The following is a 25309-nucleotide window of genomic DNA, read 5'->3' on the forward strand; positions in this document are numbered from 1 at the left end:
TGTTGTTATACTTTGCATTGATCAGTCTAATGGGATCCAGTTCTTAGAAACTACCAGCAATGAGAAGCTTAATCTAAGTATTTAAAAAAACAAATCTGCTTTATTTGTATTGATGACAGATTAGAAACTTAGTGAGTGGGCAGTGGCTGAGAGGGCCTTCCTGTAGCTACAGTTGTCGTGTGAGGAAGCTTTCCTGTGTGTTTTTCTATTGAAGGATGTTACATTTGCAGAGCTAGATGAGCTCTGACAGTTACTTGGGATGGAGAAAGTGAAAGCTTTTGTTAGCACTTCTGTTCTTGTGGGTACAGAATGGTACAGCACCTGCTGTGTTACTGCAGCATAGTGCTTGCAAGCTGATCACACTGCTTTAGTTAACAGTCTAAATTCTTCTGTGAACTCCCTGTTGGTTTAAGCTAAATTGCAGTATTTTAATTGACTTAATGGAGGAGTAATTTAAGTAAGTGTCCTTAAAGCTTTTTGTGCAGGCTGAATGCCACGGCATAAATTAATCTACTGAAGTTTTAAGAAAGTAAGAGGGGGAGGGAGTTACAATAATGAAATGTTTTTGCAAAACTGCATTTCTAGAGATGACTTGTAGCTTACCATGTCAGTGTTCAGAGGCGAGTCGGTTAGCTTAGGTTAAAAACTGCTACACTATAGTTCTAGAGAGTGCCTGAGCTCCGCGGGGGTGCCAGGCATGCCCTTGTCCCTCCGTGGCAGGTGGCCGAGAGCGCTGGGGGAGCTGCCCCGACACGAGCTTTGCCCCCCTCCCGGGGCTGCCCCGAGCGGCGGGAGCGGGTCTCGAACCCGCGGCTCCCCGCCCGGCCCCGCCCGAGCTGCGGCGCCCGCTGCCGCCCGTGGGGGCGGGCCGGGGCCCTCCCGCCGCCGGGGGGCGCTGCGGGGCCGGGCGGGCGGCGCTCTGGTGCGCGCCGGGCTCGCTGTGCGGAGTGCGGCCCGGCTGAGGAGAGCCGCGCCGAGCCCCGCCGCGCAGAGCCCCGCCGAGCCCGCCCGCCGCCGCCGTTCCCCCGCCGCCATGTCCGCGCCGGTGTCCGGCCCGCTGGGCCGCGAGCTGGCCGAGGCCGTGGCCCAGGCGCGGCTCTTGGTGGTGGGAGCCGGGGGCATCGGCTGCGAGCTGCTCAAGGACCTGGTGCTCACCGGCTTCGGCAACATCGACGTGGTGCGGGCCGGGGGGGTGGTGAGGGGCGGGGGGCGCGGGGCCGCCGTGTGGCGCGAGGGGCGTGAGGGGGGGCCGGGCCCCGCCGCATTCTCGGCGTGCGTTCGAACTGCCGCGGCCCGCCAGCGCCGCCGGGGGCCGGGCCCGGCACAAAGGGCCGCGGCCTGCGGGCGCCCCCTTGTCCCCCGCGGGCAGCCCCCGGGCTGGGGCTCGGCTCTCCGCTCGGCTCTCCTCAGCGCGGCCCCTGCTGGTGCCGGGGGTAACGGCCTGGCGGCGGCGAGCGGCGCGGGGGGGGGCTGCGTTTTGGGGAGCCGGCCGTAAAGCTGTCAGCCCCGCGAACCCGCCGGGAGAGCCGCCCGCGGGCTGCTGCTGCTTTCGCTTTTGCTTCCCGATGGTAATCTGTGGGGGCAGGAAGGGCAGAACCGAGGGGATGGCAATGAAATGACCTGCTTTCCAGCCCCTTACTGCGTTCTTACGGTAACCCTGAAAAGCGTTTTCATACTTCGTGTTAAGAAGTCAAGGGAGGACAAACTGAGCACAAGCCTGTTTGGTCGAATACGTTTTTACTTTTCAGTGCTTTGCCATGAGCCGCTTCAGTGGCAGGTTGTAAGAAGTTTGTTTCTGCGTTAAGACTTGTTGAGCAGAGCTCATTAGAAACAGCTTTTCTCTAAAACTGTATCAGCAGGCAGAGGAGTCCGGTTACAGGTTTGCACTGCTATTCATATAACTCAGGTCTCGCCACCAAAATATTTTTTTAAAGATTTGTATGATGTGCTAAAGTGTAATTCCTCACTGTCCCTTTGATTTGAATCTGCCAGCGAGAGCCTATCAAATTTTAACGTTATATGAGTGAACTAAACTTACGAAGGAAAGCAGAAGCCTGCAATTTCTGCAGTTGTTTTTTTCCTCCTTACTTACCCACCTTACTGTGTCATTTGTGTGCTCCTGCAGTCCATTGAAATAGAGTTTAGTATCTCCTGATTTTCCAGTTAGTCATTAAGCATAAATCTCATTGGGGCATGCTTATTGTTTCCCTTATTTTAGTTTGATTTTTTTGGATTGTCTTTCAAGTCTGACTTGGTTGGATTCCATTAACTTAAGTATATGTTGGATCAGGGCCATCTTAATTTAAAAATATTACTGGCAGTGTTTTATGCAAGAGAGTAACGTTTTGATAACATGGAGTGGATGGGCAAAAGACAAGGTGAGAGCAAAAATAGAATCGTTGTGCAAAGAGGAATATTGATATCAGTAGAAGAAATTGTTTTTGTCAGCATTCGTGATATTGCTGGGAGTTTTGCTTGGTTATTACAGACCAATAAACTCTAAAACTGAAAATGTTTTATTTTTTGTAGGTAAACTGAAAGTTTTTTTTAACAAAACATTAATACTAAAACAAATAGAATTTTGAACACCAGAAACATGTAACTTTATTAAGTACGCTTTGTTGAAACGCAATATCCTTCTTCTTGTGAATCAAGAACAAAATTAAATTAGTCAAAATCCAAGTCTAAATTAAGAACACGATTATGTATTCCTCTGAACTTCTGAGGTATATTCCTTCTAACTTACAGAAATGGGAATTACAAAAGTGTAAAGTTGTTTTAATGCAAGAACTGTCAAATTCTGATCATTCTTAGCTAAATCATAGTTTTGGTTGTTGTCTGGTGGTCTCAAGTATTGTCTTGGAGGAGAACTTCCTTTGCTTTTTTGGTCTTGGCAGTACTGCCAAGGTCAGTTTTCAGCTGTAGCTTAAGTCATTTGTTATCATCTCCAGTTAAAGGGCTAAATAAAGGCTTTCTGGGGAGTAGATGTTTTGGCAGAATTATGCACTTAATCAGTTTCACTTCAAGTTCTCAAACTTCATGGCTTTGGACTGTGCAAGCATTCTGACTGTGCCTTACAAGAAAGGTGGTAGAAGTGTGTTTTCAGGCAAATATTGTTTTAGTTAGGAGATGCAAGACCATAGCAGTTGGTTATGAGGATACTATAGGTAATAAACACCCTGTACCTCATAATGCATTTTTGAAAGAGTTTGTATTTTTGATGAGTTTATATTAATGAGTTTGCTCATTACCCGCAGGTTCTTTTGTGTATTTTTTAAAATAAAACTATTTGGCTATTGCAGCTTAGTACATTAATTTTTAATTCTTAAATTAAAAATACTTCCTTCAGACGACAGTAAGTTTAATCTTGGTACCTGGATCTTGCATGCAATGAGAAGTGTGTGCATACCTTTTCTCATTACTCGAGTTTGGTTCCTAAAATGAAAAGCCGATGAGAAGCCCCTCAGCAGGTCGTGCTTACACCTCCCGCTGCATGCTCTGGCTCTCTGTACGCCACAGAGCTGAAGGTGCCGTGGTGCTGAGGGTGTCGGCATTGCCAAGGGAGCTGGGGGAAACGCTGCTGAGGCTCAGGAGTTGTCTCCCTCCCCCCTGCTATTTAAAAATGTTAGGGGCATGAGAAGACTAGCGTGAGTATAAAGGAAAAATAGTGGCAACAAAGAAATGAATAAATCTTAATTCTTGTGGTGGGGAGCAAAGACATTTGCAATTAGGATGTTCACGTGAGTATATTAATGAATAGAAACGTGGCTCTTAGGGGAATTAAGGTCATGGCATACTTTCAGGTTGTACTTCATGAATTGTGTATGTTTTTTAAACATCTTGATTGCATGACTGGATTTTTTTTTTTAAGTGAACTTCATAATTTTTTAATATGCACTTAAGCAGTGGGTTCTGGTGTCCAATCGTAAAAGCTTGCCCCGCAGTGTATGAATTAGATGACAGTGCAGCTCTCAGTTTACTCTTTCAGTTGCTCAAAGCCATGTTCAAACATAAAGGAGAAGTGCTAATTAGTGTGCTGGGTAGCCTTTCCTGGACCTTGGGGAAGCACGGCGCAGAGCTCTGTTCAGGGTGACTAGTCCCGTGTGGGGCCTGACCGAATCCCTCAGTATTTCCTGAGTGTGTACACTGTGCTCCTGATGAATTCTCACTGCAGTCTTCATCCAACAGTAAATAGGAGAGTCAGTTATTGACTTTCTATTAAATATTCTGCCTACGTATCTCAAAATTTTATGTGCAGTATACTGAGGACTCTTTCTGAAGAAAGTTTGTTGTCATTAAGCTCTTAATTTTTGAGATGATTCCATTGTTAATAATTATTTAAAATGAATGGATTCCTGAAAATGAATAAGGGACCATTGTGCCTTTACAGTTGCTGTAGTGCAGATGTAATAACTGTATGCAGGTCTGAAAAAGACCCACTGCATAAACTTTACAGATCCTATCACATTTGCTTCAAAATCTATTATTAATTTTGTTCCTTTTATTTCTGTAAAAGTGAAATGGTTGCCTTTTCTGTGTTTATAGATTGATTTGGATACTATTGATGTCAGCAATCTCAACAGGCAGTTTTTGTTTCAAAAGAAACATGTTGGAAGATCGAAATCACAGGTGAGGAAAAAGTCAAGGCTCAAGTCTTACTTATTCAGTATTATTTTTATTGACATTGTTAGAAACATGTCACAATTTTGTTTATGCTGTTAAGAGTAAGTGTTAGTTGGTTGCTCGTGGCTGTCTATAACATTGCATTTAAAAGTATTAAAATCTGTTAGGTAGTCAATTTACTCGATACTCAACAGGTATAGAGTCTCTTTAGAAAGATGTAAGAAATAATAAGTGTTGTTTTTGTTTTGTTTTGTTTTTATTTCTAGGTTGCCAAGGAAAGCGTGTTACAGTTTTCTCCAGAAGCTAATATTATAGCTTACCATGATAGCATCATGAAGTATGTTTGTTTTTTAAGCTCTAATTACATGTCTTGATTTTCAAGTACTGTTATTTAAATGCTTTAAGATACTTTACAAAGCTTCTGCAATAAGAAGAAATAGCTGTAAATAAGAGGCTACCATGCACCTGAGTAGGAGGAGTGTGAATTTTGCATGAGTTTTCTTAAGCTCTGATATTTGTAGTTGTTTGCTTATATGTAATTTGCACATTATTAGCAACATTTACTACATAAATTTCTACACTGTAAGGATGCCCTAATGAGCAATAATTAGATGAAAACAAATGTGAATGTTGAGTCCATGATTTAAAAAAACAAGGTTCTTTGTATGTATATAGATAACCAAGTAATATTTATATCGCTCATATGATATTATTATGCCCTGAACTGTTAGAATCTAGTCTTTGTGTTCCATAACAGATTAGTAAAGTACAAGATCATGTAGGTTTTCATTAGCCATATTTCCCACATTTAAATGCATATTTGTCCTTTTTTAAGGAAAAAAAAAAGTCATGTTCTGTAATATTAAGGTTTCAGCTCTGATACTGCTGTTAGCCACTGAAGCGTTGGCTCATTGCATCCTTCTCCTGAAACTGTAAAACAATTAATCCTATTTCCTTGCTACTCTGTCATCTTTGCCACTGCCTTCTTTAAGTCAGAAAAATGCAGTGTCAGGGTACTAAAGTGTCAAGATTTTAAACTCTCTCATCTTGGCTCCTAAGGGTATGGAGGCACAATCAAAACCAATTGAATTATGATATAATTCAATTATATATAAAATATAACTATAATGAATTATTAACAGTCTGATGAGCTGGGGAAATTACAGTATGTTCATTTTACCCTCAGCTGATGGTGTTTAAGGTCAGTGATCAGAGCTCAGCCAATTTACTCATTAGGTCAGAGCAGCATAAACACTTTTTCCATTGTCTTCCTATTCCATTGGTCATAGTAATAATAACTGGAAAAGTTTCCTTCCAGTGGCATGAAATTCATGCATTTACGCAGCTTTAAAATGGGCAGAAGACAAAGGGGGTAGTTAAAGGCTAGCAGTAAATTTATAGTACGTATAATTTATAGTGCTTTTTCCATATATGTAGTTTCTGTTGTGGTGTAATAACCAACAACTTTGATATGCCGTATTGTTTTTCTTTTCTGTAGCCCTGACTATAACGTAGAGTTCTTCCGCCAGTTTACGTTGGTTATGAATGCTCTGGATAACAGAGGTGAAGTTTTCACTATGATTTTATATTGGAGATAAGAATACTGTTGCTTGTTCCCAGGAACAGAACTTTAACATGTTATACTATAAGTACTTAAGCAATGTTAGTTAAATAACAAGCATCCTCCTAAGCCAGCTGTAGTTTGACTAATATTTTTGTTCTTCACTAGAAACTTGAAAGTGTAGTAAGTGCTTTTACAGGTGCTTTGTAAGTAAACATTGGCTGCTGTGTCACTGCTTTATGGGAACTGATGTGCGTTGTGTATACATATATAACTTTGTTCAGTTGTTTGCTGTGTTTAATAGTGTCAATATATTTTGTTTTAATTGGAAAATTGGCTTTGTGAAAAAGGCGTAGTGCTCTTTATAGCAAAAATAAGGCAGATTCAGGGTCAGTGTGTGCATAGGAGGCTAGTCTGTGTTTGGTGAAGTCAAACTTTTTTCTAATTATTCAAATTTTTCTTTACAACCTCTTGCTTTGCAGCTGCCCGCAACCATGTGAACAGGATGTGTCTGGCTGCTGATGTTCCTCTGATAGAGAGTGGCACTGCAGGCTACCTTGGACAAGTAACAGTTATTAAGAAGGTTAGGTTCTGTGTTACTCTTGTCACTAAGTTTAAATCATTGGCTATTTTAGACAACAGGGTGTTGGGCGTTCTGAGATAAAGTTACAGTTCATCTGATAATAGCATATACTATCAGTAGCCTTTGCAGCGTGACAAGTAAATATTTCACTTTTCACCAGGGAGTGACAGAATGTTATGAATGTCATCCTAAACCAACTCAGAAGACTTTTCCAGGCTGCACAATCCGAAATACGCCATCGGAACCTATCCATTGCATTGTGTGGGCCAAGTATTTGTTTAAGTAAGTTGTCTTTTTATTATTTTTTTTAAATAGATGCTGTGACTCACTCTCTTTCCGTAGGTTTCTAAACCTACAGATTAAGAAATAAAAAAGACACACTTCATTTAAAAATTAACGTGGATTATAGTGAAAATCTCCAGTTCTTTGGCTTTTTTTTTTTTATATATATACAAAGATAGCACATCAGTTAGTACTGAGCTGTTCTGATCTCACATAAAATCTGGCAGAAAAGTTTGTCAGAGCAGTGTAGCCTGAGGATGCTTTATCCTTGGCTTTTGTATGGAAGTTACATTTTTCAGCATAACAGTTGTATTAACAGAGATAAAGGTTGCAGGGATCATGGAAATAGATGAACTGTTGAATGAGTCAAATAGATGTTTTACTGTATTAATTTTTATATTGGACTTCTTGTATTGTCAGTGTTCAGTCTGCATGTGACAAATTCCAACAATTGAAAAAGCAATGTATGAAGTGGCATTCTGATAGCAAGAATTCTAAAGTGGATATATGTCAGATAGCAAATATTTGAGTCGTTAAACAGACATGATGAAAATCTAGTGTCTTATTGTTGTTTTATATTATAATATAGCCAGTTGTTTGGAGAAGAGGATGCTGATCAAGAAGTCTCTCCTGACAGAGCTGATCCTGAAGCTGCCTGTAAGTGTGATATAAACTGGTAACTTACCCTGTTACTAAAATGTTTTATGTCACAGATCGACTTGCTTCTGTCCATTTCGTAAAGTTACATTTCAACCCCACATTCTTCTAGGAGGATTCCACTTACAGTGCCCATGGACAATATGAATTTTGGTTGTGTTTACGGCACAGATATTTGTGTACACCATGCATACTTTAGTTTCCTCATACTACCATTTATTAAAAGTTTGAAGCAGGCTCAAGGTGTTTTTTTTTTTTTAGTTAACTCAATGCACTGTGTATACCAGAGGTCTTTGTGTGGCCAGTGTGCAAAAAAAAGCCTTCTCTGAATGCCAGTGTTTTAGTAGTCAGCAGTCAGAACTGTAGCCCTTGTGGGCAGCCTAAAACATTAATGAAGTGATTACTTCAGCTGTCGTCAAAACCTTTTAATACAATCTAAGATAGGTCACTGTCGTGCACTAGCTCTCTTCAGAGACAGTGTGGGTAGAGCAGCTGTGAGGAGCACAGTCATTACGCTTGGTAATCATGAAATGCCAGTTAATACATCCAGGTGTGTGATAAATGATTTAGATGAATACGCTTATATATATTCAGAGATTCCTGTTCCCGCTGGAGCAAGCTGTCTTCTCCATGTGCACACAGAAGTGAAAAGTGAATTTGATGTGAAAATTAGGTATTACTGATCTTCACAGAGCAGCATTTTTTTCGGTATATTTGGATTTGATGGAGTAATTCCGTCCCTGCATCTGGGAGGCTTGCCTTCTGAACCAAGGACTGAAAACTGAGTGATATTTGTAGTCACTCTGCATTCTCCACTCCTAGCTGAGGGATTGCCAAATTGGGAAACAGAGAGATCATGTTTGAACTCTTCTAGCTTGAAACACTTCCTCATTTATCTGCATAGGAATTATGCCCATTGTGAGTGATGTTTTTGTAGCTATTCTTTATTTTTGTATGGACAGTAACTGTAGTTACTGTAAAGTTGAATAAACATCTTTGCAGCTTCTCCTTTTGGATCCTTTCGAGTGGTGGACTTGGGAGAGGGAGCTCAGATCTGCCTGGGATTCTTCAGATTTTCTGTTTATCGGATAGCATTCACCTAACAGGTTGTTCCTACATGAAGTCCTGAATGAATAGCTAACTCTTAAGATAGTGACATATAAACTCACTTTAATCAACAACTGCTGGAATACTTGAAGGTAGCAGACGTAATGCTGCTTACTTGAAGAAGGATATCAGGGCAATTAGAGGAAGGGTTAAGCTGTAGTGAGCATATTAGCGAGAGGCTTCGTATCTGTAGCGAGCAAATTGTCAGTTGCTATAATGCTGATTACAAACATAGAATCATTTAGGTTGGAAGAGACCTCTAAGATCATCAAGTACAACCGTTAACCTAGCCTGGAAAGCTGCATCAGTTGTGGTGGGTACAAAGCTGAGAGAGGCTGGGGCCTTCTGCCAGGAGGATACCATCACTCCCTGGTCAAACTGGCAAAGCTTGGGATGCATTGGCAAACCTGTGGACAAGTGTATCTGGTTTACTCTATTTTGAATCTGCAGGGGGCACTCTTTTATGAGGAACCTAAAGGAGCGTAGATGTTATGGGCAAAAAAGGATGAGATCCTGAAGTGGATAAACTACGTAAATGGTACAGATAAGTCTTGATTAGAGGAATCTCTCAGACTGGGGATAGAACCAGTGCTGTTCAGCGTACACGATAAAGTAAACTCACTCAGAATAATAAAGATGATGGCTAAACATTAAAAGTAGCAGACAGCTTCACAATACAGAACGACTAGGCAATGAAATACTAAGTAGTTTTTGGTGCAGATTAATATGAAATGATGTACTGGCGAAGGGCAGAACATTCACAAATTTACATATAAAATTATGGTCTCTGAGTTGATTTCCTCATTCAGTCAAGATTTTAATAGTTGTCTGAAAACATCAGCCTGCTGCTTAATAGTAATCAAAATAGCAATTGCTGGATGTGACTGGGAAAGAAACAGACTGAATAGCATCTGCATGGATGGAATTTTTCTGTATAGGGCTGGCCAGAGGTAGGAACTGATGCTGTCTTCAAGCTCTAACCAGATTAAGACTTCTCAGCCAGTAACAGAGACTGCTAAAAGAGGATGGTTAGAGATTTATGAAATCACAAAATAATGTGGAGAAAATTAAGAGGAAACAATATTCATTTTTTCCACCAATGAAGAATTAAGTGGCAATAAGTGAGGCTAGTGGACTGTAGTTGTAGAAACAAACAGGAGCAGTTGCACTATGTCTAATCTAGCTCTTATTGGGAACAGTAAAGCCATTTTATAGACCCTGAATAATTTTGGTTATTGACTAAGGGAAATGTTTGGATGTGGTTTTCTTTTTTCTTTCTTCTTTTTTTTTTTTTTAAATAATTTATTTTGATAATACTTCATTAATAGGGGAGCCAGCAGAAGCAGAAGCCAGAGCACGAGCATCCAATGAAGATGGTGAGATTAAACGTGTTTCAACTAAGGAGTGGGCTAAATCAACTGGATACGATCCAGTTAAGCTTTTTACTAAGGTATTTTTTTTACCCCCAATAAATGTCTTTATTTGAAGTGTATGAGGTGCTTTAAAGTCAAGTCAAAACCCAGTTTGAACACATAATACTAGCCATCGGTCATACAACTATGCTATGACTTCCACCAGTTTTGCTGTTGTGTTGGTCTTGTTGTTTTGTGGTATTCCATCTGTGTCTGTATGGACAACTTCAACAGCTTGTCCATATTGTATGGGGGAAAAAATCATTCAAATTACTTTTAATGTGAGAAGGTAAACTGTTGAATTCTGTAGGCGTTTTAGTAGGCATAAACAGAACCAGTTTGAGGACCAGAAAGCAATCATTCATGCTATGTATATAATCAGATGCTGGTATAACAAAATACAAACTGTTCTAGGAGTTTTCTTTCTAAATAGTTTCTAAAAGTGATAATTAGCGGAAACTAGTATAGAATGTCATGTTGATAGGTAGTAATAATTTTCCTTGGAAAATAAGTTGGCATGTAGGTAAGAGTATCTCGGGGAGAGTATGTGAATTGCTGTAGAGATGGCTTCAGTAGGCACATGGAGCCACTGTTTGGACTGCTGTTTCTTTATTTTACGCCCCCCCTCCCTGAATTAATGAGAACTGTCTGCTTTCTGCAGTAAATGTTAGGAGACAGGGAATAATAAGTTTTTCAAATCTGTGTTGTTTCTTTTTCCTGTGGGGTTGAAAATATAAAATATATGATTTTATATATTCGGTTAAATATTTTCAAGGAGAAAAGCAAAAACTGAAATCTAATGCTGATTTTCCAGTGTCAAAGGAGGTATAAAAATAAAATACCTTTTTTTACCTCTTACATTTTATTTTTTTAACGTTTTCTAGCTTTTCAAAGATGACATTAGATATTTGCTGACCATGGATAAGCTGTGGAGGAAAAGAAAGCCTCCAGTGCCTCTGGACTGGGCTGAAGTACAAAATCAAGGTAATTGTTCCTCCTCATGGTGTGTATTTGTAAGTCACACCTCCTGTTTCTTAATGCATCACGGTGACATACATTTTCTCCCTGTCACAGTTGAGTACTGATACTTAACATATTACTTCTGTATGACTCCTGGAGATTTTTAGTTTTTCACAATATAGAAAATATTTTTTTTCTAAAAACTGTTTTGGAATTATTTCAGATACTCGGTATCAGTCATAGAAAATTTGCATTTCACAAAATTAAATACCAGAGACCTTATCTCTCATGCACTGATGAATTTATCTCTAAAAGTTGATTTCTGGTGAAAATTTACATTTGCTATAACTTGTGCACATCTATTGATATGGTATAATATAGCTATTAGTTACAGTAGAAAATGTGGATTTTTTTTTAAAAATCTTGGCGCAACTGTAGTTTAAGAACACTGTTCTTCACTTAGAAAATAATTATTTTTTCTGAATTAGCAAATCATTAGCTCTTTGGGAGAACTTCAGTGGAATTTCTAAATATTCCTCATCTTACTATTTTTTTTTCCTTTTCTTGAAGAGAAAAACATATCTGACCAACAAAATGAGTCCTCCTCGGTTTTGAAAGATCAGCAGGTTCTCGATGTCAAGAGTTATGCACACTTATTTTCAAAGAGTGTTGAAACCCTGAGACTTCACCTGGCTGAGAAAGGCGATGGAGCAGAGCTTATATGGGATAAGGTTAGTTTACCAAATTTGTAAGAAACAGTTATATTCTACATACATACAACAAATGTTGGACTTCCTAAGTTTCACTCAAGAATAGTACTACTAAGAACAAAAATGGCTGACACATCACTGAAAGTACTTTCCATAAGTAAACTCCATAAGTAAGCATATACATACTTTATATGTTTTGTATTCCATTGAGTGTCAGGATTAAGTATTGTGATGTAAAATAACAATTCACCAACTTTAAAAAGCACACAAACTCAGTAGTAGTTGCAATATTTTCATTTTGACAATATTTTAATAATGCCAGTTCATTTTTCCTTTGCTCTAGCTACCTCTAAAACTTGCTCTGACATAGTCGTTTGTTGCTAGAGTTCTGCTGAGTTGGAAGTCATTAGTGCTGAGTAAGTGTGCAGTGTATTACAAGTTTTGCTGGAGAAAAACGAAGCAAATCAAGTCTCCCTTAGTACTAGAGACCGTGATCTTCCTGTACTCAGTTGTCACTGGCATAAGGAAAAAGCAGTGTGTAAATACAGGGTGTTGACAAAATAGTAAAATGATATTACAACAGTTATTAAAAAAAAACAAAACAAAACAAAAAAACACTTTCTTAAAAAAGTTTTTGAAACTAAGCATAAAGCCTTGTAAGGTTTTGTATCTAGACATTATTTTGAACATACAAGGCATTTTATCAATAATAATGTACTAAATTAATAATAATATACTAAACTAAAATACTAAATACAATTTTTAAATGCGTGTTTAAAGTATTACTGCTCTGTCTAAACATACCATTTGAAAGAGGAAGTACATAAACTTTGAACTGGAATATTGTATGGACCTTTTAAAAAAAATATCTGTTTTTAAGGTAGTAATTTTTTGTACCATGTGTTGCAAACTTTTCCCAGTGTGTAATTTGATTTTTAAATACTTTTTATGTTAACTTCTTGTCAGGATGACCCTTCTGCAATGGATTTTGTCACTTCTGCTGCCAACCTCAGGATGCATGTTTTCAGTATGAATATGAAGAGCAGATTTGATATTAAGTGTAAGAATAAAATATAACATTGTTTTTCTTTAAATAATAATCTCAATTTGTAGTTTTCATTTGCTGTTAAAAATCTGCATACTCTTGCTTATTTTGCAGCAATGGCAGGAAATATTATCCCAGCTATAGCTACTACTAATGCAGTAATAGCTGGTCTGATAGTGCTGGAGGGTTTGAAGATTTTATCAGGAAAAATAGATCAGTGTAGAACGGTAAGTGGGAATATGATACTTTTACTTTCTTATTACTCATTTATTCAAGTTATGTTTAACCTGCTTTTACTAGTGTGTAGTTTGACTGTCACTCGTTGCTACTTCAGTACATTCTGAATGTGCTAGGAACCTTCAGCTATGATAGAAAGAAAAGTAGAAGTCTCAAGGATCTTTAAGTTCCTTCTGATTTCATGAAAATTGGCTGCTTGATAGGAGAGACAACCAGACTGACATCACTTGAAACATGTCTCTCTGATGTTACAGATCTGTTTGGCAGTAGGTGGTCAGTCAGCACGAGTGTAATTGTGGACTAGCTGTAATACTCACTTTCTCCTGTTCACCGGGCGTGTCAAAGAGGATTAGAGAACAGGACAACCTATGAGACTAAGAGAACAAATCCGTAAGAAAACAGGTTTTATGAGTGCTGTTACTTACAGAATAACTTGTTTCATTCTTGTCTGTCTTCAAGATTTTCCTGAACAAGCAGCCAAATCCCAAAAAGAAGCTATTGGTTCCTTGTGCTTTGGATCCACCAAATCCTAACTGTTATGTATGTGCAAGTAAGCCAGAAGTGACTGTGAAACTTAATGTACACAAAGTTACTGTGTTAACACTCCAGGACAAGGTAAAACTTTAAATCTTAGCTACAGCTTTTGTTTTGATACTTATGTTGTACAGTATTGAAATTAGGTTTTTGTTCCATATATGTTGACTGAATGTTACCTGTTAACATTTGCTCTGCTCTGCATTTCTCTCAGCTACAAGAAAAGCTAGATTAGCCAGTATGCTTCTTGTTTATATGTGTTCTTATATGTGAAAGAATGTTTGTATTTTGTATTTTTTTGGTCTTTTAAAGCCTACTCATAACTAACAGCGAAAAAAATGTATTTAAGGTGAATAGTTCAGTAGCTACGTTACAGTAACAACTGATTTGTAATTGTCATTTTATGAGATAAGTATTTAAAAAAAAGTTTCAGCCTATCATCTGACCCTGCAAAGGTGAGACCGCAGATGTCATAGACATTCTTTTTGTGACTAGATCTTAAGGTTTCAGACAGCAAAAATATGATAATTTTTTTTAATGGGAATGAAAAAATAAAGTATCAGCTTTAGCAGATGCCTGAACATGGGTCAAGATAGGAAAATCAGCATAATTCAAGGTTATTTATTTAATAAGTATTATAAAGTCAGATATAGATTAAATAATTGTATTCATCCTTTCAGATAGTGAAAGAAAAATTTGCTATGGTAGCACCAGATGTACAAATAGATGATGGAAAAGGAACTATCCTTATCTCTTCGGAAGAAGGAGAAACAGAAGGTATGCGTATTGACGCTTTTTAGATATGAGTAGTGCTCATTTCTTAACGTGAAAGAAAATCTTTATATAAATAGCTCTATACACCACAGTATTTCACTGTTTTTCTAGCAAATAACCACAGAAAATTATCAGACTTTGGAATTCGAAATGGCACTCGACTACAAGCAGACGATTTCCTCCAGGATTATACACTGTTAATCAACGTGCTTCACAGGTAAGGAGTCTGAAAAAAATATTTTTGTGTATATATGTAGAAAGGTTCCATAGGGAATTTCCAATTAAGAATTTTAAATTAGCAAATACAGTTAAAAGATCAGATTGCTAAAATGTAGTGGTTAAAGAGGGATTTTTTAATGAATCGATAGTTATTTTATTACAATAGTAATTGCTAAGAGTTTATCCGAATAATGCGGTCATTAGGCAACATCAAAATACAGTGCAAAGCTAGATTTACTTGTGGGGTAGCTAACAAGTGAGATACTGCTGTTGAAAAACAAACAACCTGCTGGAGTAGTAGATCATCTGCCAGACTACCTGTGTTCAGGTATGGCAATGCAAAGAGAAGTCAATAATTGGTGTATTTATTTAACTTTATAAGTAATATCAATGTTATATACAGGAAATTAACACCTTGCAATTTCAGTGAGCATAGAAATGTGAAATTGGGGAAGAAAAGTAAGCTTAGGTAATATTTTTTTTTCCTAAGCATTTGAAGGCATGACACTGGGTGGAATAGTGTTTGTGAATAGACAAAGCACAAATTATAAAGGGCTGAACACCTTTTCCTTTTTTAAAAAACGCATTTTTCTTTTTCCTAATTGCAGGGTGCTCTAGTAATTTGAATGACATATTTTGTTTGTGAAAAAAGACATGTTTTTATTTTCACCTGGTTGTTTATAAAGCATATGGATTTTTCTGCAGCGAAGACCTAGAAAAAGACGTAGAATTTGAAGTTGTTGGTGACACCCCTGAAAATGTTGGCCCTAAACCATCAGAACCAACATCTAAGAACATTACCAATGGTAGTGATGATGGAGCGCAACCCTCAACATCAACAGGTAAGTCACAATAAACAATCTTAAATAAAACAAAATAATATTTCAGTAGAACGGTTTAATTAAAATACTTCACTTTTATGACTAACTTGACTAACATGAAAAGAAAGACATAAGTTGCCTCTGTGTATACGTATAATAGTAAATGGTAAAAAAAAAAAAAAAAAAAAGATTGCAGAGATTGTTACAAAGATTTTTGGTACATACACCTTGAAATGATACTATTTAACTTGCAGGTACCTGGGGGGTGGTCAGCTTAATTACACTATTTGCATAGTGATTTAAATAGTCACTTTAAAAAGTTAGACCCATTCTATGTGATGGTCACCCTATTGCTTGACAGAAAAGAATCAACCAAATTCGTTGCTTTCTCCGTACAGAGTAAAAGTTACTTTGTGGATGTCTTTGATCATGTTTTATTTTGTTATTTTAAGAAGACACCTTTATTAATCTGCTTACAAAACAAATGTTTTTTGCCTCTTGAGCAAGAGATGGCAAAAAGACAAATAAACATACAAAAACAGTAGGCTATTTGCTACCCAGGAGGAAGTACCATCATTTTCTTAATATAGGCTGTTCTTTTGAATATACCCAAAATAGCTTAACTCAAATACAGGATATTTAAGCAGTGAAAGCTAATGTACTGGAAACATGGTACTGTTTTATTGTTGTGACAGATAAAGTTAAATATCTGTAATTCTGTCTTGAGTTTTTGGATGATGTTCATTTGCTTGTCATATGGTCCTATTTAAGATACATATAGAAGTATGTAGTCATTTCCACTTGCCTCTTACTTGTTTCAGGAGAGATTAAATGTGCTTACTGTGTTTTTAAGGGTTCTTTTCTCAAGGACTCCTGCAGGTAGCATGCAACTCTTCTATTCTGTACATGCAAAAAAAAAAGATGTGCTAATGCATTAGCGTTAGCTGATGTAAGAATTCCCCAAAAATATGGGAATACTTCTGAGTTACTGCAATGTTTTCCATACCTCTAATGAAAAGGAAATGACCATGTGAAAAGCGTGTTTTAGACTGTTTTCAGAGAAATTGAAAATATTATTGCAATTAAATAAGAAAGTATGGATAAAGAATGCTTGAAGATATATTTGTTGTCTTAGAGGTATCTTGTATGCAGTTTGGTTTGAGGGTAGATGATCCTTACAGTACCCATTGGAATTAAAAACATGTATTTTGCAGCTCCAGATCAAGATGATTTGTTGATTATCGATTCTGAAGATGAAGGCCATTCAAGCAATGTTGATGATATGGAAGATAAAAGCCGCAAGAGAAAACTAGAAGACAAAGAGTGCATCAGTACAAAGAGAGTGCGTATGGAGCAGACAGAGGAGCAAGATGAAATTATAGCGTTAGACTGAACATGCAAATGCCCCTTGACAAAATGATTGAGATAATGTAATGCAGTAACAGCATATTATTTTGGGATGTGAAAAATGTCCAGAACTAGACTAATTCTAAGGCTTTCGTTCCAAGGGAATACCAAACCACTGGCTTGAATAATTTGTCATCTGTTTCTCTTGATGATAAAGCTGTCATCTCGATAGACTCTTTTAGAAGTTTTTCCATATTGAATTCCATATATTAAATGTAGTAGAAACATAGTTTATAAATACTTGCAGATAAGTATTTGCTTAAACAGTCATGAAAAAAGCATGTTATTTTTGTGTAAATACCTTTTAGGTATAATTCAATAGGACAAAAATTGTACTCCGTTTTAGTAGAGGGTCATCATTCGATGCCCAGATTTAAGTAACTAAATTTTTTATTTTTGCTTGAAGAAAGGTATTTTTAGTCCAGTCCTAAACATCTTTCACATCCTGAACAAGGAGAAAATTCACTAAAACAAATTAGTGCCATGTTTTAACAGTGTTCTTAAACTTCAACTGGCACTATGTACATTACTGTAAAACTGTTAATTTACTCCAATTTTTCAGCTCGTACTGCCTGGTATGTCAATGTAAGAAGCAAATTTTTTGTGTATTGTTACAGTTTCAGGTTATTTATATTTGATGTTTTGTAAACTCAGATACTACTACTATACTGTACATCTGATGGACCAAATAAATGACATCTGAAATACTTGCTATATTTGCTTGCACAGTCCGAGTTTATGCTGATTTATGGGATTTTACAATGTATAGCCTTCAAAATTACTGTACTATTTTCATTTTTCTAAACATAACCTAGTAGTACAGAACTTAAGCTTCACTTGTTTGAGGTGAAAGGGGAATTTTTTTAATAAAACTTTTGTGAATGTTTTTTTTCTTGGACAATCAATTATTGGCCTCTTCAGTTGGAACATTTGCACCACCACACACATGCTTTCAGCACCTCATGCCTTCAAAAAGAGAAAAGCACTGGTCTTTTGAATGTTACATTTTGTGCTTAGGGCAAAAGTGTAATGTTTAGGAACAGTATCTCAAAGCCTACTGCATTTATTTAATTACTTTGGTAGCTCTCAATACTATCAGTGTTGATTCTTAGAATGCATTAATCTGTCATTTCTGTCACTGCACTGAAATTACGTTTCAGCTTTGTGTTAATGAACAAGAACTGCTTCCATTCATAAATAAGTAGTCAGTGATAGCCTCACAGAGTGGAGAAATTGAGCAGACAAGATTTATTCTGTTGCAGTTTGCAAACTGGACAAATTTTAAACAATGTTAATCATATAGAAAGAGAATGTAAAAAACAAAACCAGCACCTTTTCTAAGTTTTGGTTCCTGCATCTGATTCCATCTAGTAAAAGGCCAGGTTTTCATCAGTGTTAGATTGTCGATGTGATACAAAACTATGACTCTATAATACAATTAATGTTTTATCTCTTTTTTTAGGTAGTAATAGTCGTATGCAATGGCTTGTTTGGAGACACAATACTCTACTATGAAACTAAATCTTTTTGAGTTAGTTGCTTCTTGGCCAGCATCAGTGAAGACTGAGAGGTAAAGATGTAAATAAGAGGAGTTAGAGAAACAATTTTCAACATTGTAATGGGAAGATTTTATAGTTCTCACTGTAAACAAAGCATTAGAATTTAATGTCTGATGACATTTTACAATAATTAAGGCTGACATTTTCACTTTAAGCTCTACTAAAAATAAAAAAAAATGGTTTATTAAATAAGTTGTCAGATGACTTGTTATGTGTGTAGTAGGATGAGATTCTCATTATGACACGGCAAAGCTCTATCTAAGCTACTGGCACGTATAATATGTCTAAGAATGTGATCTTATCTCACTACCCGAGAAATTTCCTTGCTTCCACAGATCTGTATACAGTACTTTAGCTTTCAAACTCTTTTTGATTAATTTAACAGCAAAAGCTGTAATACTGGTAACTATCACATTAGTTTGACTCGAGTTTGACTCGACTTAGAAGTTGAGTGTTATATGATCTGAAATGAAGCAGATTTCTACAATAACGTATGAGACCAACAGATGTGGGGTTGAAAAAGAGAAAGGTGTGAGGAGTTTTATTCAGTCTCACTGGCTTGTATTCCTTAAGTTACTAGTGTTACAGCATAATTTGACAATATTCAGATAATTAAAGTATTTGGGATGCTTGTATATTGGATGGGGGGTACCATTGCAGGACAGTGGTTAGGTTAAATTTTGGAGAACCACAGGGAATTTTAAAATAGGCATCATCATTTGGCTTGCAGCATGAAAGGTAGTATAGAATTTAGCTATATAAGCAATTACATGTTGATATGTTTAAGATATGTGATTGTACTGCTTTTGTCTGGGTAGTAAGTAGTTATGTGGAAAAAAAATAGAGATGTTCATGCTTTCCTGGCCTATAGACCCTGGTAGCTGGCAAGCAGATTGATGTGCCATTTCAGGTTGTGACCTTTACAACAAAGACCTCTTGCTAGCCATTTATTAGATCCCAGAAGATAAGATAGGCCTGCATTGAGTTAGTATATACGACTAATATTGTATGCTTCAAGCTTTATCTCCACTGTCCCAAAGCTCTAAGTTTGAATTAGAAAACTAAACACACACTGAATTACGGAAAATAAATCCCCCACCCTGTTCTGTTTCTTTCCCTTTAAATAGAGATGTTTTATTTATTCTCTTTGCAGCTGTAAGGACAAGTCCTCCATTGTGTGCATCTAAAATATTGAACTTAGAAGAAAGCAGAAATTAGGATGAAAGTAATACAACAAATCTTACACAAGTCAGTCATCTATTTGCTGCTTGCCTGAGATTATTTCTGAGTTAGCATCTTAAAAAGATTACAGAGAGTACATACCTACAGGTAAAGAGATTGGGAGGAGGCAACTTAACGATGTGATCTGGAGGCCCTGATTCTTCTATAAGGGAGGTATGGGATCAAGTAAATAAATGTTCTCCTAGATATAGCCTGATAATTGTTTATATTAGCAGTAGGAAATTACTGTTTTAGATACCTGTCATTATCTCTCTCATCAGCATACAGCTTCATTCACATGAGAAAGATGAGAAATTTTCAGTATGATTTCCTAAAGAAAAGAAACTTAAGGAATTCCCCCACCAGTCCTCTCCAACAAAATAGGAAGCTACTTGCAAACGGTAAGCAACTACATCAGTGATCTCAAAGCTACCGCAATTGTACAAGTAAGTGGCTCTTGACATAGAGACCCACAAAAGTGCTTCTGTGGTAACACTTAGCCTTTAGGTGCAGCACTTACACCTGCTGTATTTTGTCCATCTAAGTAGTGATTGGAGTTAGCAGGAGTGTGCTGGGAAGACAGAGGGCAGCTGAGATACCTAACTAGAAGCCTGGGAAGCTGCCAGGAGTATTATCAAGGGGACAGGGAGAAGGCTGTATGTAGGTGGACCTGGAAGAGAATTAAAGGTGTTGTAGAGGAGTGCCAGAGATAGAAGAACACTTACAAGTCTGTTGAGGAATGTAGGCAAATATGATGGGAAGAACCTGAAGGTAGTGCGTGTAATGGCTTAGGGCTCGGGTAAGTTCTGGAGACTGTTGCAGAGGTTGAGCTCTACAGGCCAAAGGGGGGTGACAGTACTGCAATATTATTGGGGATTTGGAGAAAAGGTTACTAGCTGGAGAATGCAAAGAATGCAGAATACAGACCTGTATGAGACCAGCCATCGTTAGTTCCATTGGTTATGGAACAGCTCCTTACTTCTTGCAAATATGTTTATTATTTTCAGTTAACAAGTGTTACAGCTATCATTCTGTACTGTCTTATACAGAAAATACCATGCACAGTAAATGTAATTGGTATTCTCAACAAACATACATCCCCTTTCTTCTCACCATAGCTGGAGTGCCTTGTATTGTCAGGTCAGGAGGTCAATGCTCATAGCCTTCTGTGTTTCTTGGCGTGGTATAAAAAGGCACATACAGTTAGTCTGGTACTTTTCGCCAGCACAGAACAGAGGGACACGCATAGCAGTCTGCCCTTCGTGCAGTGTTTCTGTTTCTTTACTAAATGCGTTAATGCAGTCTGGTTTTGTTTTGTGGTTTTTTTTTTTTTTCCCCTGGATAATGGTTTGCAATATTGTCGTCAGGACTTTGTTTTTAGCACAAAATAAATTTTAGGTCTGTGAAGTCTCTGTTTTTCATATTTTCAAGTCTGAAACAAGAATCTACATAACTAAGAACTCCTTAAACATATTAAGTGCGTGCACTGTTAACTGTACTGGCCAACTAAATTATGTATTTATGCATATGTAATAGCTGCTATTAAGCTAATAGATTGTGTTTGAATATACAGTGATTGTGTCTTCTGATTGCAAGGGAAGTATGACTAAGGCTGTGTGCAGTCTCCCAGCTATGAGCGAATAAGCTGCTGTGGCCAGGAATGCCAAAAGCAGAAATAAGTAAGAGAAGTGGAAGATGAAGCTATAAAAGAAATAAGATACATAAATGGTGTATTAGTCTTAAGTGCTTAGACATATGTTGTCTGTCTAACATAGCACGTTCACAAAGTGGCTGTTGTGACTGGAATTTTACAGGGTCTGTCCCAAGTCATATTTGTGCAGCATGGTGAATAGCTGCATTTGCAATGAATACGAAGAATGTAAAAAATGTTAAATAGTGTTTTATTGCAGATTTAGAATGAGAAATGACCCGTAAGCCTGCAGAGTAGTGTTAGTGAAAAATATTTTAAATAGTTGTGTCTAGCAGTCAAAGGTAGCCATTCAAATACACTGTGTTCTGCCTACCAGAAGATGGTGCCCTAAAACACATTCAGTAATTCCAGTTTTCAAAAACTGTGATCTGCGAATGAGTATTTAAAAAAAAAGAAAAAGTTAAGGTACAGTGACAGTCCTAAAAATAAAACAATGGAGTCTTTTTGATGTTCTCATTCATATCCTGACATAGCGTATAAATAGTTGCCTGGGCTACTGCTTCCAGTCAGGTGGCTAGTCTAGCTTTAAATTATTTTGGAGAGCCTGAATAACCTTAATTAACATTATTTGCAATCAATTCACCCAAATATTAATGTACATTAACATCCAAACTTCATATTCCAACAAGCTTGCTTATACTTAAAGATATCACAATACAAATTAACATATAAGACCCAAGCAAAACAAAGAAATATAAAACACAACGACAACTTCAAAGAAAACAAAATCTTCAGTCCCTTCTCTCAAAATAAATACATTAGTCAATGTAATTTTTGTATGAGCTTCACAAGTATTTCTTTTTAATCAGGCTCAGAACAGAAAAAAGGAAAAGAATAATCATTACGTACTTCACCAAGAAACCAATACAATTTCAAAACTTGAGACAGAACAGTAACCTCTGTAAGTCTTCCTCACATTGTGGATTTCAGAGTATGATTTCATTGTTTTCTCGCTATGGGAGAGAAGGAGGGAATTTGCAAAAAGTCAGGTAGCACCCAAATCAACATGCAAATCTGCATAGTAGCTTCAAATTGTTAAATTGATGAGTCAGACAACAAACTCCTTCCTACATTGTCACAGTAAAGACATGTTATAAGATATGCTGCAACAGTGGGATTTTTTTCTATTGTCTTCAATAGGCCCAAGGTTTTACCAGTGAATTCTTGTATCTACAGATTCTCTGCTTTGTTGGTAATAAACTGTTTGCAACTCAGGGAGACATAATCCCCAGCAGACCATTAATTTTCCCTGCCTGTTGGTTTGGCCAGCATTTCTTGAAGGCACTGGCAATTAGAAGAAACAGAAGTGTACTGCCTGTGAGGCCCAGCCGGATGATATTCACAGATCAATAACTCCACCTGGCTTTTTTGCTCCCTTTAAGTCTTAAACAAAGGAGTTTATTTAACAGAAGCAGCTGGCTTTCCTTAATACCTGTTTTGCTGATATAACTTAAAATCAGACACAAGGATTACCACAACAAATTAAGAAATGGAGTTCGTCTTTTATAATACTCTGTGATAGCTCATGTTGTTAGTTGCACAAGTCTTTTTGCAATATACATACTTACATCTGGTTGTAAATAGTAAGCAAATTTATTTTAAACAAATTGGGGAGAAAAACATGTCAGGACTGTCAAGCTGTAATTGCCTAGTACTTTGGTTTTTCTTTTATATAATAGTAAGGAGAATGATGGGGGTACTTATTATAGCGACAGCAGTTTAAACTCTACACTTCTTGTTTGCACAACTCAGCACATATGGTCCTCTATGAGAAATGCAGCAGTGCTATAGTGTGTTATGTACCACTGCAAACATATTTATTTCACCCATGTGGGCTACATCTGTGGCTATAGTGTGGATAAATGTTATGTTCATTATGTGTATGACAGGAGTACGATTTACTGGAGAAGAGCGGGTCTGTAGTATAGCCCCTGCTGTAGGGCTGAGACAGGAACACTGTGCAGGAATACTCTGGCCCAGGGCTGCAACAGACTTGACTGGGCCTTGCTTTGAGGATTTACTTTTTGAGCATAAGCTTTCAACAGTAAACATAAGTGATTTTCATCGTTTGATCCAAATTGCTTACTAAAAAGGGCTATTTCCGTAGATTCCCCAGACTCTCTCAGTCCCCAGTATGTTTTTCCCATGAGTTCATACTAAAGAAAGCACGTGCTTTAACTACTTACATACCGAGAGGCTTACTGTAAGAACTTGCAACCTGCTGGCAGCAGCAGCATCAGACTGTGCTGAAGGCAGAATGAGGGCTGATTTGTGGCTCAGAAGACAGAGCTATGGGAGGACAACAAGCTCCTCCGCTTGAGCTTATGCTTCTGACTTCACACAGCATCAGCTCTGCAGTTCCCACTGTTTGGCTCCTAAAAACAGCTGCTCAGAATCCTTCCTTGTGCAAGCACACAGGCAGAGCCCCTCAGGATATGCTCTCCACACCCTGTTTGATTAATAATAGAGTTACCTACCGTTAAGAAGTTAAAAAAAAAAAAAAAGAAATACAATAAATTAGCTTTTCTGTAGGTGCTCTGATGGCCTAGGTTCCCAGGTTGTCCATGAGCCTCTCCTAGATTCACAAGAAGACAACCTAATAAAAACTGTCAGTGAGTAATCCACAGCCAGTCAGAGGACAGATCATCCTAGCAAAGGCCCCAGGAACCAGAAACGGAGGAGCTCAGCACCCGCATGCTTGAAGGCAGCAGCCTGTGAGATGCCCACTGCCCGTAGTGCACTTTGTGCAGGAGTCCCTGGCTCAGCACTCAAGTTAACTGGGATTTCTGTGCGTGCTGCAGAAGGAGCCTCAGCTTCACCAGAAAGCACAAGGCTTGAGTGGAGCAGGGAATTGAAATGCTGCTGTGATCCAGGTCAGCGCCATGGCACCTTCGCAGGGAGGCTTCTGCTGCCATCGCCCAGGGCCTGCGCTGCGTGTTGTTTGGAACCGCGGCGGTACGTGCCAGGATGTGCTACAGCAAGAGGTGCTTTCAGCGGTCGCGCACCTGCAGACCAGAGGTGAGATACTACTTCTGGGAAGTAACCTCTGGAAGCATGTGGTGATACCAGCAGAAAGTGTAATGAGACCGCTGGAGATGTGAAAACGTAGCAGAAAAGTGGTTGACTCCCAAGATGGGTTGCTGATGTACACATACGTTCACATCAACAGTGAACAGCCTCTTCCATGTCTAACAGGTTTGCTTTTCAGGGCTGGTTTTGCACATTTAGATGGTTTGCTAGATTTCTTTTTTTTTTTTTTTTTTTTTTTAATGTTTTTTGCACACACAAACAGATTGCCAATCAATTGCCCTCCACAGCTGGGGACATTTTCAAGTACACAGTTGCTTTTAATGTTTAATTAGGTATGATAACAGGATAAAATGTTCTTGGCAGGGACAGAGCACCTGCAGCACAAACTTGCAACATATTTCTCTCATTGCATTGACACTGCTCAGGTACCTATTGCTCGGGCTTCCTCAGTGTTTCTGAGATCAACACTGATGCTCATCAGGGAGTTGTACTTATAAAAAAATTAACTGTAGGCTACAGTTTCACATCGGAGGTCTCAGCTCAGTAGACTGGTGTTTTCTGACAGACTGCTGTGTGTATACAAACGTAAATACCAAGCAGCACCGTGTTTGTTACGGGATCAACAGATAAAGCTTTCGCAAAATTACACAAACAGCAGCAAGCTTTTTTCAAGCTTATGTCAATTCGCAGATTGCTTTGGGCCACGGCGCGTTCATCGCGTCCCGGTATTGCTTTTATTTATTTATTTATTTAAAAACGAAGCCAATAAGTACAAGCAGCCCTCAGGTGCCGGGGCTCCGGCACAGGTGGGAGCCGCTCGCAGCGGCCGCGCCTCAGCCCCTGCCCGCGGGGGGCG

General features: G+C 38.2%; 1 protein-coding gene and 1 long non-coding RNA gene across 4 annotated transcripts; one reads left to right on the forward strand and one right to left on the reverse strand.

Annotated features, from left to right (window-relative positions):
* The first annotated feature begins 914 nt into the window (after positions 1-914).
* UBA2 (ubiquitin like modifier activating enzyme 2) lies at positions 915-17818 on the forward strand. Of its 3 annotated transcripts, none has more exons than XM_067004183.1 (17): positions 915-1177; positions 4546-4629; positions 4890-4960; positions 6122-6186; positions 6667-6767; positions 6928-7049; positions 7639-7706; positions 10142-10263; positions 11110-11209; positions 11756-11916; positions 12862-12955; positions 13055-13167; positions 13637-13792; positions 14392-14488; positions 14597-14702; positions 15410-15546; positions 16740-17818. In XM_067004183.1, the coding sequence occupies exons 1-17, from the start codon at positions 1034-1036 to the stop codon at positions 16916-16918; spliced, it is 1920 nt and encodes a 639-aa protein (XP_066860284.1). In that variant the 5' UTR covers positions 915-1033; the 3' UTR covers positions 16919-17818. The 3 variants fall into 3 exon arrangements, with proteins under 3 accessions (XP_066860284.1, XP_013032079.3, XP_013032078.3); XM_013176625.3 differs by lacking the exon at positions 915-1177 and adding an exon at positions 1330-1651; XM_013176624.3 differs by lacking the exon at positions 915-1177 and adding an exon at positions 1695-2378.
* LOC136791767 (uncharacterized) lies at positions 12183-23857 on the reverse strand. Its single transcript, XR_010834352.1, has 3 exons — positions 23614-23857; positions 13495-13551; positions 12183-12410 (listed from the first exon to the last, which is right to left on the reverse strand). It is a non-coding gene; the product is annotated as an uncharacterized lncRNA (long non-coding RNA).
* Positions 23858-25309: the final 1452 nt, after the last annotated feature.

The sequence above is a fragment of the Anser cygnoides genome, chromosome 12 (assembly GCF_040182565.1).
Source record: "Anser cygnoides isolate HZ-2024a breed goose chromosome 12, Taihu_goose_T2T_genome, whole genome shotgun sequence".
In the NCBI taxonomy this organism is placed as follows: domain Eukaryota; kingdom Metazoa; phylum Chordata; class Aves; order Anseriformes; family Anatidae; genus Anser; species Anser cygnoides.